A 17,161-nucleotide genomic window follows, 5' to 3' on the forward strand; every position below is an offset into this window, starting at 1 on the left:
AGAACTGAACAGATTCGCTTATCAATGGGGGGGGGAGAAAGGTCGTAAAATGAGGCAGTGCTCCCTTAAAAACAGAAAATGGGGGCTGAATTGTGGTCATAAGTCAGGGGCCACCTGTATCCGTATTTGCTGCGTTGTGTAATTCAGTCTGTCGTATATAAGGAACCTGTCTCGTTTTTATTATATGTGGGCATGGCTGAACATTTCACTTCTTGTTTTACATCGCCGTGCCACTGTTTATGGGCGATGTGTGCCACCCGGTGTTGTGTGTCGAGCGTGCCAACTTTGTCATTCCAATCACTCAACCCGTAAAATCTGCATCTGTTGCCTTTCAGGGGAGCTGTACGATCTGGATGCAGCCTCCCTCCAGCTCAAAGTCATTAATTACGTGAGTAATTAGCATTTTCTGAGTGTTGATCAGCCCCGGATGGAGCCATAACGAGTTTTCTGCTTGATCCTTCCTTTAAAAAATGGGGCCGGACCTATCCCACTGCCGGGGAATTCTGGGTGTTGAAATCCACTCACCTTAAAGTGGCCGAGGTTGAAAAATCTTAGCTTAGTTTGATTTCTAGATAAAGTTTGACCTCCATACCAGTGGTGGGTTTGTTTGTTTTTTTTTAATTTGATTTATATGCCGCCCTTCTCCGGAGACTCAGGGCGGCTTACAGTGCGTTAAGCAATAGCCTTCATACTTTTGTATATTTATACAAAGTCAGCTTATTGCCCCCACAAACTGGGTCCTCATTTAACCTACCTTAGAAAGGATGGAAGGCTGAGTCAACCTTGAGCCTGGTAAGATTCGAACCTGCAGAAATTGCAGGCAGCTGTGTTAATTACAGGGTGCATTAAACCACTGTACTACCGGGTTGCCCCCGGTTCGGACCGGTTCTATAGAACCGGTAGTAAAACTGACGGGAGGCTCCGCCCACTGATCCTGACGACATGAGAAGTGATCTGCGCGAGAGCGATCCCGTTGCAAACCGGTAGTAAAGGTAAGTAGGACCCACCCCTGCTCCACACAGAGAGGAATAATAAGTCTATAGAACGTAGAACCTTAGGGCCGGGAGGGACCTTGGAGGTCTTGTAGTCCAGCTTCTGCTCAGTGCAGGAAACTACCATGTTGGTCAAACGTCTACGGAGATTCTCCGTCATTCAGGTCATGATAGTCCCAACGGTGCTTTTTCAGGAGGCAACTGGATTTTCTGGGTTTTTTTCTTTTGAAGACGTTTTGCTTCTCATCTTTCTTGTCTTCAAAGAAAAAACAAGGAAGTCCAGTTGCCTCCTGAAAAATCGCCTTTGGGACTACCATACTGGTTAAGTGGTCATCCAACCTTTTCTTGAAAACATCCAGTGATGGAGCATCCACAATTTCTGAAGGCAAGTCATTCCACTGGTTAAAGGTTCTCACTGTCAGGAAATTTCTCCTTAGTTCTAGACTGCGCCTCTCTTTAATGATCTTCCACCTATTTCTCCAAAGCACCCGAAGGCAGGACATGAAGCAAGGGATGGAAACTCATCAAGGAGAGAAGAAACCTAGAACTAAGCAGAAATCTCCTGCCAGTGAGAGCAATTAATCAGTGGAACGACTTGCCTCCAGAAGTTGTGGGTGGTCCATCACTGGAAGATTTCAAGAAGAGATTGGACAACCATTTGTCTGAAATGGTGTAGGATCTCCTGCTTGAACGAGGGGTTGGACTAGAAGACCTCCAAGCTTCCTTCCAACTCTCTCACACTGTTTGTGCGTTGAAGAATAAGTCAACCGTCTCTATGACAGTCCCTCAAGTATTGGAAGATTGCTATTATGTCACTCCTAGTCCTTCTCTTTCTTAAAGTAGATATTCCCAGTTCCCTCAACCGTTCATCATATGTTTCAATCTCGAGACCCTTTGATTATCTCTGTTCATCTCCACGCTATGCTGGTCTTGTCCAAGACTCTCCATGTTTCTTCTTCTTCTTCTCCTCCTCCTCCAGCTGAAGCAGGAGACCCAGTCTCAATGTTGCTGTCTTCTCTTGGTCTCAGAGGACAACAATCAGCTCTTCTGTCAGGTGGGTGAGATCCCTTTGGACAAAGTCTTCGCTATCACTTCCTTGTACGACACCTTCGAAGGAGATCCCGAACCCCATTGGCTATTCAACGTGAATCTGCCCTTTGGGGGTTTTTTCCCAACTTTGCTGGCTAAGGATGGTATCAGGAATTGTAAAGGTTGTAAATTGAATTCAATAATTCAATTACAATTTTTCATTTGATTTCATTTCATTGTAACTTTAGAAACTTACAGAAAAATTCAGAAAACTTCTTTGTTGCAACTTCTTTGGCTCAGAATGGTGTAAGGGATTGCAGAGGTTGTGACTTTAATTTAATTTAATTTAATTTTTTTATTTCATTGTAACATTACAAATTTGCAATCCTCAATATACTCAGAAAATTTTTGTTCGTTACACCTTTTTTGGCTCAGAACAGTGTAAAGGATTGCAAAGGTTGTGACCTGAATTTAAATAATATAATATAATATAAAGTATAATGGTATATTACAGTACAATACAATATAATTTTTAAAAAATTCATTTAACAAGATTGCAATACTTGAAATACTTGAAATGATCAGAAAACACATTTGTTACATTTTATGGCTATATTTATTTACTTATTTATGGACCAAATTTCTACACCGTCTGTGTCACTTAAGAGACTCTGGGAAGTTTACCATAAAAACATACAACAGTATGAAAGAGTAAAAAAAAATAACAGAGATTAAAAACAGAATTAAAATCTGTCATCATTCCAGAATCAATAAACTTGATTCTGTGTGTTTAAAACTTGAATTCTATCTCTGGCTCTTTTTCTCAGCCAGAGTCACAGTCCTTACTTTGAACACCATTTTTCAATTGTAAACAGTTTTTTAAGTCTCTGTTGTTCATTTAGCACAGCTCTCTTAGCAGCTAGAAATCAAAATGGAATAAGACCTTGAGTAATCAATTTAGCACTCTCTCCCTCAAAGAAATAATCTCAGTTCAGAAAAGGCTTTTTATCTAATTATTGATCTTACTTCCTGGAATATTTGTGAGATGGGCAGCTATATAAATTGGATGAGATAAAGAGAGACAGACAGACAGACTGGAGAAGGAGATGAAAGGTAGCTAAGGGAGAGTAAGAGATCATAGAAGAGAAAGACAAGATAGATTAGATAGATGATAGATAGATAGATAGATAGATAGATAGATAGATAGATAGATAGATAGATAGAGATAGATGATAGAGAGTGATGAAGAGAGAAAGAGGATAGAGAGAGAGATGAAGAGAAAGATGATAGATAGATAGATAGATAAGATAGATAGAGATAGATGATAGAAAGAGAGTGATGAAGAGAGAGAGAAAGGATAGAGAGAGATGAAGAGAAAGATGATAGATAGATAGATAGATAGATAGATAGATAGATAGATAGATAGATAGATAGGTAGGTAGGTAGGTAGATAGAGATGGATGATAGATAGATGATAGATAGACAGAGAGAGATGAAGAGAGAGAAAGATAGATGATAGATAGATAGATGGATAGATAAGAGAGAGAAATGAAGAGAGAGATGATAGATAGATAGATAGATAGATAGATAGATAGATAGATAGATAGATAGGTAGGTAGGTAGGTAGGTAGATCTAGAAATAGATAGACATTCATAGAGAGAAAGACAGACATATGAGAGAGAGATGATAGAGACATAGGGATAGATAGAGCTAGAGAGAGAGATGGAGAGACAGACATACAGGAAAGAGAGAGATAGGTAGACAGACAGGGAGGGAAGGATGGATGGATAGAGCAGCTTGGCTCCGGGAATTGAGGGTGCTTCACTGCCTTGAGCTATACTGGTAGAGGAATTCTGGGAGTTGAAGTCCACAAGCCTTAAAGTGGCCACATTTGGAGACCCCTCTTCTTATGGGATGGGAAATGAAAGGGGGAAAATTCAGCAGGGTTTTTTTCTGCCCAGCCCAAATTTTTGTCACTCTTCCTCCCAATGGACTTTATAGGGAACAAACTCCTCCGAAGCTTCCATGGTTCGATGCCATTCCCTTCAGATTCCTTCTCCTTCCTCCACTTCTCAGTTGCCCTCTTCTTCTTTCTTGCAGGTGGTTGGAGATAAAGTCTTGGAGGAGGACATGAGCTTCCCAGTAAGTTGTTAAACCCACCCCTCTCCTCGTGAGGCTCAAGTTGTGATTGCTAATCCTGTCTAAAGTAGCGTCTTCCACACACACACACACACACTAGAAGAAGAGTTTTCAGCCTTAAGAGAGCTCCAAGTTGACCTCATAATGAAAAAAAAATCATTACGGATGGGTCTCCAAAGCCAACCACATGTATCTCAATATTCTTGAGAGTGTCAGACTGGTTGTAGTGGTCTGTAATGTGTAGAAAGAACAACTTTGAGGAGCAGGAGGAAGACCTGAAACCAAGACAACAGTCAGATAAGAGAAATCTGAGTCCAAAGCAGAAGTGTAATTTGAGAAAGCATCTAAGACCTGACCTTCTCAACTTCTCGTGAAGATTAAGGAAGGAAAGAGGGAAGCAAATTCAGACTTGCAACACTCTTGTTACTATAACCTTATCATGATAGTAGCATGAGTTGCCTGTTTTGGTTTCCGAGTTTGCTCTATCTTGGAGGGAAGGACAGGAAAAACTATGAGGGAGAAGAATGGAATGGAGAAGGTTGGAGGTGGGCAGGCATGACTGATGGAGCAAAGAATGGGAGAATTTCTCTTTGGGGGAAGACCAAGGTTCATGATTCCTCCATGATCTTTAATGGTTGGCGGGTCCAGGCACAGAGAAGACTTTGGGTCAATCATCTTGGAGCATTCTCAGTCTTCGATGTTCTGTAGATGTTCTCCTCCAGCTGACGTACCCAGCAAGGCAGCTCTGCATGGCATCTTCACACAGATGTGGTCGGACGCTGCCCAGAGGTTGATCCCAGTTGGGCTCAACTGCTTTCAAGGGCTCTCTCTCTCCTAGTCACTTCCTTCGAGAAATACTTGGCCTCCCTTGTGGTGGCCTCCCATTTTATTTATTTTTTTAAATTTAATCCATTTATATATACAATGAAATGAGGGATCGTAACATTACAAGCCCTCTTTTGTGTCATAACGTGTGCGTGTGTGTTTACTGTTTAGTCGCCAGCTGGCTTTCCTGGATAAGGCAGGACTAGAACTCACCGTCTCCTGGTGATTGGCCCAAAATCACCCAGCTGGCTTTCATACCTAAGGCGGGACTAGAACTCACCGTCTCCTGGTGATTGGCCCAAAGTCACCCAGTTGGCTTTCATATCTAAGATGGGACTAGAACTCACCGTCTCCTGGTGATTGGCCCAAAGTCACCCAGCTGGCTTTCATACCTAAGGTGGGACTAGAACTCACCGTCTCCTGGTGATTGGCCCAAAGTCACCCAGCTGGCTTTCATACCTAAGGCGGGACTAGAACTCACTGTCTCCTGGTGATTGGCCCAAAGCCACCCAGCTGAACTAGAACTCACCAACTCCTACTTTTAGCCCAGTGCCCTAACCACTAGGCCAAACTGACCAAACATCACACATATTTACAAACGAGGAGAACCTTAAATCATCTTAAAACAACTCCATAAAATAAAATAAACATCTCTCCAAATTTGTAGATGTGCGTGATGTCAGGACGCGGATATGAAGGAGGCGTGTTGTGTTGTCTCCAGCGTTTTACTGAACTGGGGCAAATTTGGCTTTGGTTAGAAACGAAGCAACAGATTATTCTGAATCCCACCAGTCAGTCCAAAGTTAATTAAATCTGGGGAAATCTCGGTGACTTAACGCTCAGGATTAAGAAGGCGAGAAGAACATCTGGCACAATGTAGGTGGCCTTTTTTGCTTGACGCACCTCAACGCTGAGATTCTCCTGTTGGAAATCCCATAAAATCAAAATGTGAGAAGACCGACATTTGTTTCTCAATTTGCATTTATTACAGTTTGTGAGGCGTCCTTGGTGCTCTCTGAGCTTGTTTGCTTTTTTTGAAGACATTTCATGACCCAAACTAGGCAACACCGTCACTAGCACTGATGATGTTCCCTAGTTGGGTCATGAAACGTCTGCAAGAAAACAAGCTCAGAGAGCACCAAGGACCCCTCAGGTCAACCCTGAGCTACAAATATTCTCCATTACAGCATGAGCCGAAGTGTCACAGTGGTGAGAGTGCAGTACTGCAGGCTACTTCTGCTGACTGCCGGCTGCCTGCAATTTGGCAGTTCAAATCTCACCAGGCTCAAGGTTGACTCAGCCTTCCGTCCTTCTGAGGTGGGTCAAATGAGGATCCAGATTGCTGGGGGCAAGAGGCTGAATCTGCAAACCATAAAAGCACTTGAAGTGGTATATAAGTCTAAATGCTATTGCTATTGCTATTATTGGATTATGGTCTGTTCTCCGTGATCTCCTCTAGCAATTTTGAGCAGCTTACATCTCCATGGAATCATAAGACAGGCAAGAAACGACCCCTGTTATCAGGACAGAGGTCCAATCAAGTCCCAAATCAGTTCTGGCCTTCATTTATTTTACACCTTTCGTTCCGAAGACTATATTTTGTTGATGATGGATGGACCTTCTCATATGAATGCAGAGACCACTTTTCATAGATCCCAAGAACCTTGGTTGACCTCTACCTTGGGAAGGGAATCGTCTTCTCCAGAAGTCCCACCAAAGGGAAAGAGTCATCTCCAACCATTCAGATGTTCCACCAAAGCTCGGTTTCCTAGCTCTGAAGTCCTACCTCCACCCCAGTCTCTGTGTTTGGTTGTTCTCATGATCTCTCTTCCCCACAACTCTGTCTCCCTCCCTCCCTCCCTCTCTCTTTCTCCCTCCCTCCCTCTCTCTCTCTCTTTCTGTTTTCCACCCAGTTAACCGTTGGACACTTGGGAAAAGTTGTGGAAGTGAAGCAATCGCTTATCCTGCAAGACATCACCTTGGTAGGTCCACCAGAAACATAGGGTTGGGTTCCTCCCTTTGGGTCATAATACAGGTGGTCCTCAACTTACAACAGTTCATTTAGACTTATACTATATTAGTCTTATATTTTTTGAACCCTGAAATAAGCACTTGGCCTTATTGCCATGCACTCAAAAGACTGATTGGGCTTATTATCAGGGGATATCTTATTTTGGGGAAAATAGGGTAGATGATGGATGGACGGATGATAGATAGATAGATAGATAGATAGATAGATAGATAGATAGATAGATAGATAGATAGATGATGGATGGATGATAGATAGCTAGATAGAGATAGCTAGATAGCTAGCTGGATGGATGATGGATGGATGGATGAGATAGATGATGGATGGATGATAGATCGATAGATCAATAGATAGATGATAGAGGGATGGATGATGGATGGATGATAGATAGATAGATAGATAGATAGATAGATAGATAGATAGATAGATAGATACATACATACATACATACATACATACATAGATGCTGGATGGATGATAGATAGATAGATAGATAGATAGATAGATAGATAGATAGATAGATAGATGCTGGATGGATGATAGATAGATAGATAGATAGATAGATAGATAGATAGATAGATAGATGTTGGATGGATGATAGATAGATAGATAGATAGATAGATAGATAGATAGATAGATAGATAGATGATAGATAGATAGATAGATGCTGGATGGATGATAGATAGATGGATAGATAGATAGATAGATAGATAGATAGATAGATAGATAGATGCTGGATGGATGATAGATAGATAGATAGATAGATAGATAGATAGATAGATAGATAGATAGATAGATAGATGTTGGATGGATGATAGATAGATAGATAGATAGATATTGGATGGTTGATACATAGAGAGAGAGAGAGAGAAACTGAGAGTATTCTGTTATTCTGACTCATAGTTATGAGGGTCCACGGGGAAGCCAGATTCATTTATCCACCTTGTTACTAACTTAACAACGGTGGTGATTCGCTTAACAGCTATGGCGAGAAAGGTCACAACATGGGAGGAAACTGCCCTCATCCTACCTCCTGTTTGCCAGCCGAGGGCTGCCTGTCCTTTCCCCTGCCGTGCCCATCAGGAAAGGGTTTGATTGCCTCTTAATTAAAAGGACCCTTTGGGAAAGGAACGAGGGATTCCGTGGCTGCTTCGCCCCCCTAAATGAAGCAGGCTCTCTCCGTAGGGCGTCTTGACGAAGAGGAGAGAAACCTCAGCTGGTGGGTTCACGCCAACCTTTGTCCTCTCTCGTTCCAGGAAGAGCACAAGCAACTGAACGACATGCTGGGCTTTGAGGTGACCTCCATGCTGTGTGTCCCTGTGGTCAGCAGAGCCACCTCCCAGGTGGTGGCCTTGGCCTGTGCCTTCAACAAACTTGGTGGAGAGAGGTGAGTTGGGGACTCGGTCGTACTCCGAGGAACAGGGTCTTTAACAGAATAACGGAAGGGATCTTAGAGGTCTTCTAGTCCAGCCCCCTGCTCAAGCAGGAGACCCTATACAATTCCAGACAACTGACTGTCCAGTCTCTTCTTGAAAACCTCCAGTGATGGGGCTTCCATAACTTCTGGTGGCAAGCTGTTCCACGGGTTAATTGTCCTCACTGTTAGGAAGTTTCTCCTTAATTCCAGGTTGCTTCTCTCCTTGGTGAGTTTCCATCCGTTGCTTCTTGTCCTGCCATCAGGGGCTTCGGAGAACAGGTTGATCCCCCTCTTCCTTATGGTAGTCCCTTAGATCATGGAAGACTGCTATCTTAATCCTTCTTTTCATTAAACTAAACCAGGGGTCTCCAACCTTGGCAACTTTAAGGCTTGTGGACTTCAACTCCCAGAATTCCTCAGCCAGCTTTGCTTAAAATTGCCAAGGTTGGAGACCCCTGAACTAGACATACCCAATTCCTGCAACTGTTCTTCATATATTTTAGCAACAGCAATAGCACTTAGACTTATATACCGCTTCATAGTGCTTTTACAGCCCTCTCTAAGTAGTTTACAGAGTCAGCCTCTTTCCCCCAACGATCTGGGTCCTCATTTTACCCACCTCAGAAGGATGGAAAGCTGGGTCAACCTTGAGCTGGTCGGGATCGAACTCCGGGCAGTTGGCATAGCCTGCAATGCTGCATTCTCATCTCTGTACCACCATGGCCCTCCCTCCCTCCCATTCTCTCTTCTTCCTTCCTCCTTCCTTCCTTCCTTCCCTCCCTCCCTCCCTCCCTCCCACCCTTTCCACTTAGCACTAACCCTTAAGACTTATATACCGCTTCACAGTGCTCTACAGCCCTCTCTTAGCAGTTTACAGAGTCAGCCTCTTGCCCCCAACCGTCTGGGTCCTCATTTTACCCACCTCAGAAGGATGGAAGGCTGAGTCAACCTTGAGCCGGTCAGATCAAACTACTGGCAGTGAGCAGTGAATTACTCTGCAATACTACATTCTCAAGCACTGCGTCACCATGGCAGGAAGGAAGGAAGGAGGGAGGGAGGGAGGGAGGAAGGAAGGAAGGAAGGAAGGAAGGAAGGAAGGAAGGAAGGAAGGAAGGAGAATGATGGAAGAAGAAGGAGAATGGGGGAAGAAGAAGGAAGGGAGGAAATGAAGAGGGAGGGAGGGAGGGAGGGAGGAAGGAAGGAAGAAAGCAAGGAAGGAAGGACAATGATGGAAGAAGAAGGAAGGAAGGAAATGAAGAGGAAGAGAGGGAGGGAGGGAGGAAGGGTAATAGCAATAGCCCTTAGACTTATATACCACTTCACAGTGCTTTTACAGCCCTCTCTAAGCGGTTTACAGAGTCAGCCTCTTGCCCCCCAACCATCTGGGTCCTCATTTGACCCACCTCGGAAGGATGGAAGGCGGAGTCAACTTTGAGCCTGGTGAGATTCGAACTGCTGAACTGCAGCTAGCAGATATTTTAGCTTCCAGTCCTCTAATCCTCTTTCTTGCTCTTCTCCGTTTCCGGCAGCTACACCGAAGCCGACGTCTACAAAATCCAGCATTGCTTCTGCTACACTTCGACGGTGTTGACCAGCACGTTGGCCTTCCAGAAGGAGCAGAAACTCAAGTGGGAGTGTCAGGTAAGGGCTGCGCCCCCACCTGTCCGTGGCCTTTGTTATCCCCCAGGTAGCCCCGAGAATGAGCTGTCAGCGTTCCAAGTAATGCACCCGCCGAAAACAAAGGAGCTCCTCAAAGAACAGTTTATGGGATACGTCACATTGGCACAAAGGGGTGAAGGACGACTCTGAGATTTCCCGCGTGTCAGGTTTCGAGGTCGTCTCAAATAAATTGCATTTCAAACAAAGTCTTTGAAGAAAACTCCCATTTATTTAGCACGACATTCTAACTCCGACTGCATCGCAGCCAACACTGACTTCCAGACCCAAAACCCTCCCTTTCCGTTCCCCACTCCCCTGCACTCATTGGCCATCTTCCAAGCCACTCTACCCCTAATCTACTGCTCCAGCTCAAAGGAATTTCCCCCCTCCCATCCCATCTCCTAGGGGATATTATCTCCAGGGAAAATAAGTAGGTGAAAAGTCAAACGTCCCTTTCCAGGATTGCAAGCAATGCCGCCTCATGAGATCTAGCAACCTTGCAGAATCTCAGCAATTTTTAATCTTTTATATTTTAGTGCCAGAAAAAGCCACTAAGCACTTTAACCAAGAATCCTCTGTGAGTTGATGGCAAAGTCCACAAACCGAAACCTTGCTTCTTCTCTTATTCCCTTTCTCACTCTCCTTCCTGGTGACACAGTGGTTAGAGTGCAGCATTGTAGGCTAATTCTGCCCACTGCCAGCAGTTCGATCCTGACAGGCTCAAGTTCGACCGAGCCTTCCATCCTTCCGAGGTCGGTAAAATGACGACCCAAATTGTTGGGGGGCAATAGGCTAACTCTGTAAACTGCTTAGAGACGACTGTAAAGCACCATGAAGCGGTATATAAGTCTAAGTGCTATTGCTATTACTATCTGGAATAAAGAGGTCCCTCAAAAAGCTGGCGTTTGAGGAACGGAGAGGGAACCCCTTTTGGGGGTTTTTTTGGGTGGGGGACACTCCGTTTCTTACTGCAACATCTTTCTTGGCCCTGTTTATTAAAGGGCCAGCTTCAAACTCTCTAGCCTGCGTTTGTTACTGCCGGGCCATTTGAGCTTCTGCAAGGTCACTCGTGGGAAGGGACAGAACAGTCCATGAGAGGTCCTCCGAGATATAAATGCCCAGAAATTTAAAACTGTAGAGATATCAGGAGGTAGGGAAATAAAATTGGTTCATTCCTTTCTTTGTTTAAAATTTTTAAACTGCCTGACAGCTGAAGATCTCTAGGTAGTTTACAATAAAAACACAGTTATACCCATAAAATCAAATAAAGTGCAAAGGCATCACACAGTGGAAACAAGACAGCTGCAAGGCAGTCATTCAAAAGACTAAAACAACGTACATTAAAGTGTCATTAAAATACAATTAAGCCAGTTAAAAGGCCTGGGATGATAGAAAGGCAGTCATCTAAATCTAAAATCACAGGACATAAACACAATTAAAATCAGATTAAGAGGTCTAGGAAAATTAAAAAAAAAACTCTTCACCCAGGGTGAGAATGATGGTAACGGGGGTGCCAGCCAGGATGCCCTCAATGGGATGCCACCACAGAAAAAGCTCTCCTCCTTAACAGAGACCCACCTCACCTCCTCTATTTGGGTGATGGGATGGATCTGGAGAAGGTCTTGATTGCAAGGCCTTCAGATCCAGATAGGAGAAAGTGGTGCTCCTTCAGACAAGCTGGTCTTCAGCTGCTGAAGCTTCTGAAGGTCATAACCCATTGAACTCCTGCAAGGTTTCAAGATATCTCCTGTAGGCTTGCATCTCAGATCTCAGGAAGAACGGTTGAAGAAATTGGGTGTGTCTAGTCTAATGAAGAGAAGGACCAGGGGTGACATGATAGCAGTTTTCCAGGATTTGAGGGGCTGCCCCAAAGAAGAGTGGGGTCAAAATATTCTCCAAAGCACCAGAAGGCAGGACAAGAAAGCAACAGATGGAAACTGATGAAGGAGAAAACCAATCTGGAATTAAGGAGAATTTTCTGACAGTGAGGACAATTAATCAGAGGAACAACTTGCTTCCAGAAACGATGGATGCTCCATCACTGGAGGTCTTGAAGAAGAGTTTGGACAGCCAGAATGGTATCTAGGGACTTCTGCTGGGGCAGTGGGTTGGACTAGAAGATCTCCAAGGTCCCTTCTAGTCCTATGATTTTATGTTCAATTTGAATGAAGAATCATCCGAGAGGGAAGCAACCTAGAACTAAGGAGAAACTTCCTGACACTTAGAACAATTAACCAATGGAACAACTTGCCTCCAGAAGTTGTGAATGCTCCAACACTGGAAGTTTTTAAGAAGAGGTTGGATAACCCTTTGTCTGAAGTGGTGTAGGGTTCCCAGCCTGAGCAGGGGGTTGGACTAGAAGACCTCCAAGGGCCCTTCCAGCTCTGATATTCCTTTATTCTGAGCAGTTTAGGATTGGGATAAGAGATAGTAGTGTGTCTCCTTTCCCAAAAACACCTTAGAAAGAACGAGTGCCTTCACCTGTCTTTCTTCTTCACAGGCTCTTTTGCAAGTGGCCAAGAACCTTTTCACTCACCTGGGTAGGTATCCAAGGCCACCCAACACCGGCCAAGGGCTGGAGAAACCAGACACTGAAAACTGGGATGTCTCCATTTCCAGACCCACCGCTGAGATGTTCTGCTGATTTGGCTGTATTCCCTGAAATTGGGGGTGGGCTGCCTGGCAGGGTTCCTTTCCAGTGGAGGTGGGGTGGGAATAAGCCCCCCCACCCAAAAATATGTGTCTGAGTCCACCATCTGGTTCTCTGAGCTTCTCTCCGCCGTGTTCCTCTTTCAGATGACGTTTCGGTGCTGCTACAGGAAATCATCACGGAAGCCCGTAATCTCAGCAATGCTGAAATGTGGGTTTCATCCTGGCCAGGAGAGTCTGGTGGTCACAGCCGGCCCCTCGTGGGGAGGGGAGCGACATGCTTGAGGAACAGCCCAAACAGCCACGGGGTGGGGGGAGAGGAGAGGGGTGTCTTTGGATTGCTCGCAGTATCTCCAAATGCTGGAGGGGAGAGCATGGGGCGTTTCCCGGTTTTATACTTAAGTTATTTCAAGAATTTCCTTGGGTGGCTCCACTTCTGATTTGTGACTCTCTGGGTGGAGTAATCGATGAAAAATAGAAAGTGGGGGGGAAATGGGGAGGAGGGGAGAGAGGGAGAGATAGAGAGAGAGAGGGAGTAAAGGAGAGAGGGTGGGAGGGAGAGAAGGAAGGAAGGAAGGAAGGAAGGAAGGAAGGAAGGAAGGAAGGAAGGGAGAAGGAGGGAGGATGGAAAGAAGCAAGGGAAGGAGAAAGAGAGGAAAGAAGGAAGGAAAAAGGGAGAGGAGGAGAAGGAAAGGAGGGAGGGAGGATAGAAGGGAGGGAGGGAGGAGGAATGGAGAAGGAGGGAAGGTGAAAGGAAGGAGGAAGAGAGAGAGAGAGAGAAGGGAAGAAATGAAATAGAGAAGGAATAGAAACAAAGTACACTCTAGCCATTCTCTGCTGATAGGCAGAGCTGCCCATTCTCTTGGAGTGGGGAATTGGTCCAAGGACCCCCGGAATGGGGCCCAGCTGTCCCTGCGCCTCAGTTTCCCTTCTTCCCCCTTTTCCCTCCGCCAGGCTCTCTCCTAACCCCTTCTCCCTCATGGGATTCCCTTTCAGATGTTCGGTTTTCCTGCTGGACCGAAGCAGCCATGAGTTGGTGGCCAAGGTGTTTGACGGCGGTGTGGTGGATGACGAGGTGAGAAAAGCAGTAGGATGCGAGCGTGGAAAGAAACGAGGGGGTTGGACTAGATGACCTCCAGGGTACCTTCTGTCATTCCGAATGAAGGAGAGACGACTTAATTCAGATAGTCCTCTACTTACGACCACAACTGAGGTCAAAAATTCCATCGCTAAGGAAGATTAATAGGGGATCGTGCCTGGTTTTACAACCCTCCCTTTCCTTTTGCCGCCGTCGTTAAGCAAATCCATGCAGCTGTTAAGTGAATCACGTGGTCATTAAGCGAATCCAGCTTCCCCCATTGACTTGGCTTGTCAGAAGCTGGCTGGGGAATTCTGGGAGTTGAAGTCCGCCAGGCTTAAAGTGGCCCAGGTTGGAGACCCCCTTGACTTAGATGACCCTTCTGGCCTCTTCCAACTCTATCATTCATGGCTGGCTGGGGAATTCTGGGAATTGAAGTCCGCAGGTCTTAAAGTCACCAAGGTTGAGAAACACTGATTCCACAATGCAAACCAGAAGCATCTTTCTCTATGCATAATTTAAATTATTATTATTATTATTAATAATAATAATAATTATAATTATAATATATTATTTATAATTATTATTATTTTTATAAAAATGTGTAATTTTATTATAACACATATATGACATTTACACAACATACAACATATAAGTATCTTATCATTTTTAAGCATTGTTTCATAGTGGTCTTCCATCTATCACTTTATTCTTCTTCCCCTATATCTTAATCTATTACTCCTTCTCCCTCTCCTCATTTTCCTTTTTTTCCCCTCCCCCCTATAGAGATCTATATATTTTAATTATATCTTTAATATTATACATTTCTACATTCATGTTATATACATTTTTGTTCCACTCCATGCATTTGTTTTATATATAGTTTATACTTCTAATCTTCTCTCCTTATAATTATTATTCTTTATATATTTAAATATATAAATTTAAATTACTATTATTGTGTTGCTTTCTTTTCTCCACGTTCTCCTTTTCCTTTCGTCACCGTTTTATATTTGTTCCGCTCTTTGTGTCGTCTTATGAAATAAGTAAAGCAAAACCGAGATATATTTATTATTTATTTATTTATTTATTTTATTTCTATATCGCCCTTCTCCCGAAGGACTCAGGGCGGTGTACAGCCTAATTAAAAGCACAGAGACAGACAAAATTTAAAAATAATTAAAATTATTAAATGATAGGCTCAATTTAAAACCCCAAATTTAAAATTTGGAGTAACCAGCAGATTCTGCTTGCTTGGTACTCTTCCACAGAGCTATGAAATCCGGATTCCAGCCGATCAGGGCATCGCTGGCCACGTGGCTACCACGGGCAAGATCCTCAACATCAAAGACGCCTACTCTCACCCCCTCTTCTACCGCGGCGTGGACGACAGCACCGGGTTTCGCACCAGGAACATCCTCTGTTTCCCCATCAAAGACGAGAATCAGGGTGAGCAGCCCGTTGATGGCGGAGACACATGAGTCCTGGGCAACCCTGGCCAGGACGCCTTCAGACCATCCCCAGAGATGGGCATTCTGGACTGGCAGGGGGCTTGTCTTTGAAGGCAGGGAAAGTGGTCAGGAGGAGTCACAATCTGTAGGAGAGAGGAAGGGAGGAAGGAAAGGGGGAAACGAGGGAGGAAGGAAGGAGGAAGAGAAGAAAGGGAGGGGGAAAAGGAATAAGGGAGAGGAGGAGGGAGGGAGGGAGGAAAGGAAAGGAAGGGAGGAAAGAAGGAAGGAAGGAAAGAAGGAAGGAAGGGGGAGAGCAAGGGAGGAAGGAAGAAGAAAGGAAAAAGGGAGAGAAGGAAGGAAAATGGGAGAAGGGAGAGAAGGAGGGAAGGAGAGAAGGAGGGAGGGAGGAAGGGAACAATGGAGGAAAGAAGGAGAAGAAAGGGAGCAAGGGAGAAGGGAGAGAAGGAGGGAGGGAGGGAGGAAGGAAAGAAAGGAAGGAAAAGGGAGAGGGAGAAAGGAAGGAGGAAGAGAAGAAAAGGAGGGAAGGAAGGAAGGAAGGAACGAGGGAGAGAAGAAGGGAAGAGGGAGGGAGGCAGAAAGAAGGGAGAGAAGGAGCGAGGAAAGAAGGAAGGAAAGGAAAGGAAGGAAGGAAAGGGGAGAGCAAGAGAGAAAGTAAGGAAGAGAAGAAAGGGAAGGAAGGAAGGAAGGAAGAAGAGAAGGAAGACGAGAAGGAAGGAAGGAAGGAAAAGGAAAGAGGGAGGGAGGGAGGGAGGAAAAAGGAAAGAAGATAAGTTTTGCTGGCTGGGGAATTCTGGGAGTTGAAGTCCAGAAGTCTTCAAGTTGCCAAGGTTGGAGACCCCTGCTCTAGAGAAATAAGGTTTAAGTGGTTTCTCCTCCTCCTTCCTCCTCCTCCTCCTCCTTCTTCCTCCTCTCTCCTTCTTCTTCTTCCTCCTTCTCCTCTTCCTTTTTCCTCCTCCTTCTTCCTCCTCTCTCCTCCTTCCTCCTCTTCCTTCTTCTTCCTCCTCCTTCTCCTCTTCCTCTTTCCTCCTCCTCCTTCCTCCTCTTTCCTTCTTCTTCCTCCTCCTTCTTCCTCCTCTCTCCTCCTTCCTCCTCTTCCTTTTTCTTCCTCCTCCTTCTCCTCTTCCTTTTTCCTCCTCCTTCTTCCTCCTCTCTCCTCCTTCCTCCTCTTCCTTCTTCTTCCTCCTCCTTCTTCCTCCTCTCTCCTCCTTCCTCCTCTTCCTTCTTCTTCCTCCTCCTTCTCCTCTTCCTTTTTTCTCCTCTTCCTTCTTCCTCCTCCTCCTTCCTCCCCATCACTCTTTTATCTTCCAGAGGTGATTGGAGTGGCCGAGCTCGTCAATAAAATCAACGGGCCATGGTTTAGCAAATTCGACGAGGATCTGGCCACCGCCTTCTCCATCTACTGTGGTATCAGCATTGCTCATGTACGTGAGTTTTATTCTCTTTTTTTTTTTTCCCCCGATGGCTCTTGGCTCTTGTCCAGGTGGAGCCGAGCAGCTTCTGGGTGCAGAGGTTCAGATGGATCCACTGGGAAATTCCAGGATCAGGATCTCAATGCATCCAGATGGAAGGTTTCGCATAAACCTGGTTCCTTCTGGGAGGAGGCTTCTGGGGGAAAAAATCCCTGGAAAATTAACTTATTAATATCTCCCTCAGAGAAGTGGCATGCACCAGGATGGACTGAAAAAAAAAACCTTCCCTTTTTCTTCCTGCAGTCCTTGCTCTACAAGAAGGTCCATGAGGCTCAGTACCGAAGCCACCTGGCCAACGAGATGATGATGTATCACATGAAGGTAATCCAAAGGCTAAAATGAAGGACCTGGTCAGAAGGATAATTTGGGGTTCCAGCTCAAGCTGGAGTTGCACAGGAATAA

The 17,161-nt window shown here is 44.8% G+C and overlaps 1 protein-coding gene across 3 annotated transcripts in view; it reads left to right on the forward strand.

Annotated features, from left to right (window-relative positions):
* Positions 1-17,161, forward strand: part of PDE2A (phosphodiesterase 2A) — a 296,539-nt gene that overhangs the window by 257,188 nt on the left and 22,190 nt on the right. For all 3 annotated transcript variants that reach the window (XM_087895695.1, XM_087895696.1, XM_087895697.1), the window contains 12 exons: positions 336-388; positions 1,972-2,046; positions 4,123-4,164; positions 6,900-6,968; positions 8,272-8,402; positions 9,962-10,073; positions 12,592-12,631; positions 12,888-12,951; positions 13,737-13,815; positions 15,090-15,267; positions 16,599-16,711; positions 17,003-17,080. In XM_087895695.1, the coding sequence (XP_087751821.1) occupies positions 336-388; positions 1,972-2,046; positions 4,123-4,164; positions 6,900-6,968; positions 8,272-8,402; positions 9,962-10,073; positions 12,592-12,631; positions 12,888-12,951; positions 13,737-13,815; positions 15,090-15,267; positions 16,599-16,711; positions 17,003-17,080 (1,034 nt within the window). The remainder of the gene's footprint in view (positions 1-335; positions 389-1,971; positions 2,047-4,122; positions 4,165-6,899; positions 6,969-8,271; positions 8,403-9,961; positions 10,074-12,591; positions 12,632-12,887; positions 12,952-13,736; positions 13,816-15,089; positions 15,268-16,598; positions 16,712-17,002; positions 17,081-17,161) is intronic.

This window comes from Pantherophis guttatus, chromosome 5, assembly GCF_059756535.1.
Source record: "Pantherophis guttatus breed Tessera chromosome 5, ASM5975653v1, whole genome shotgun sequence".
In the NCBI taxonomy this organism is placed as follows: Eukaryota; Metazoa; Chordata; class Lepidosauria; order Squamata; family Colubridae; genus Pantherophis; species Pantherophis guttatus.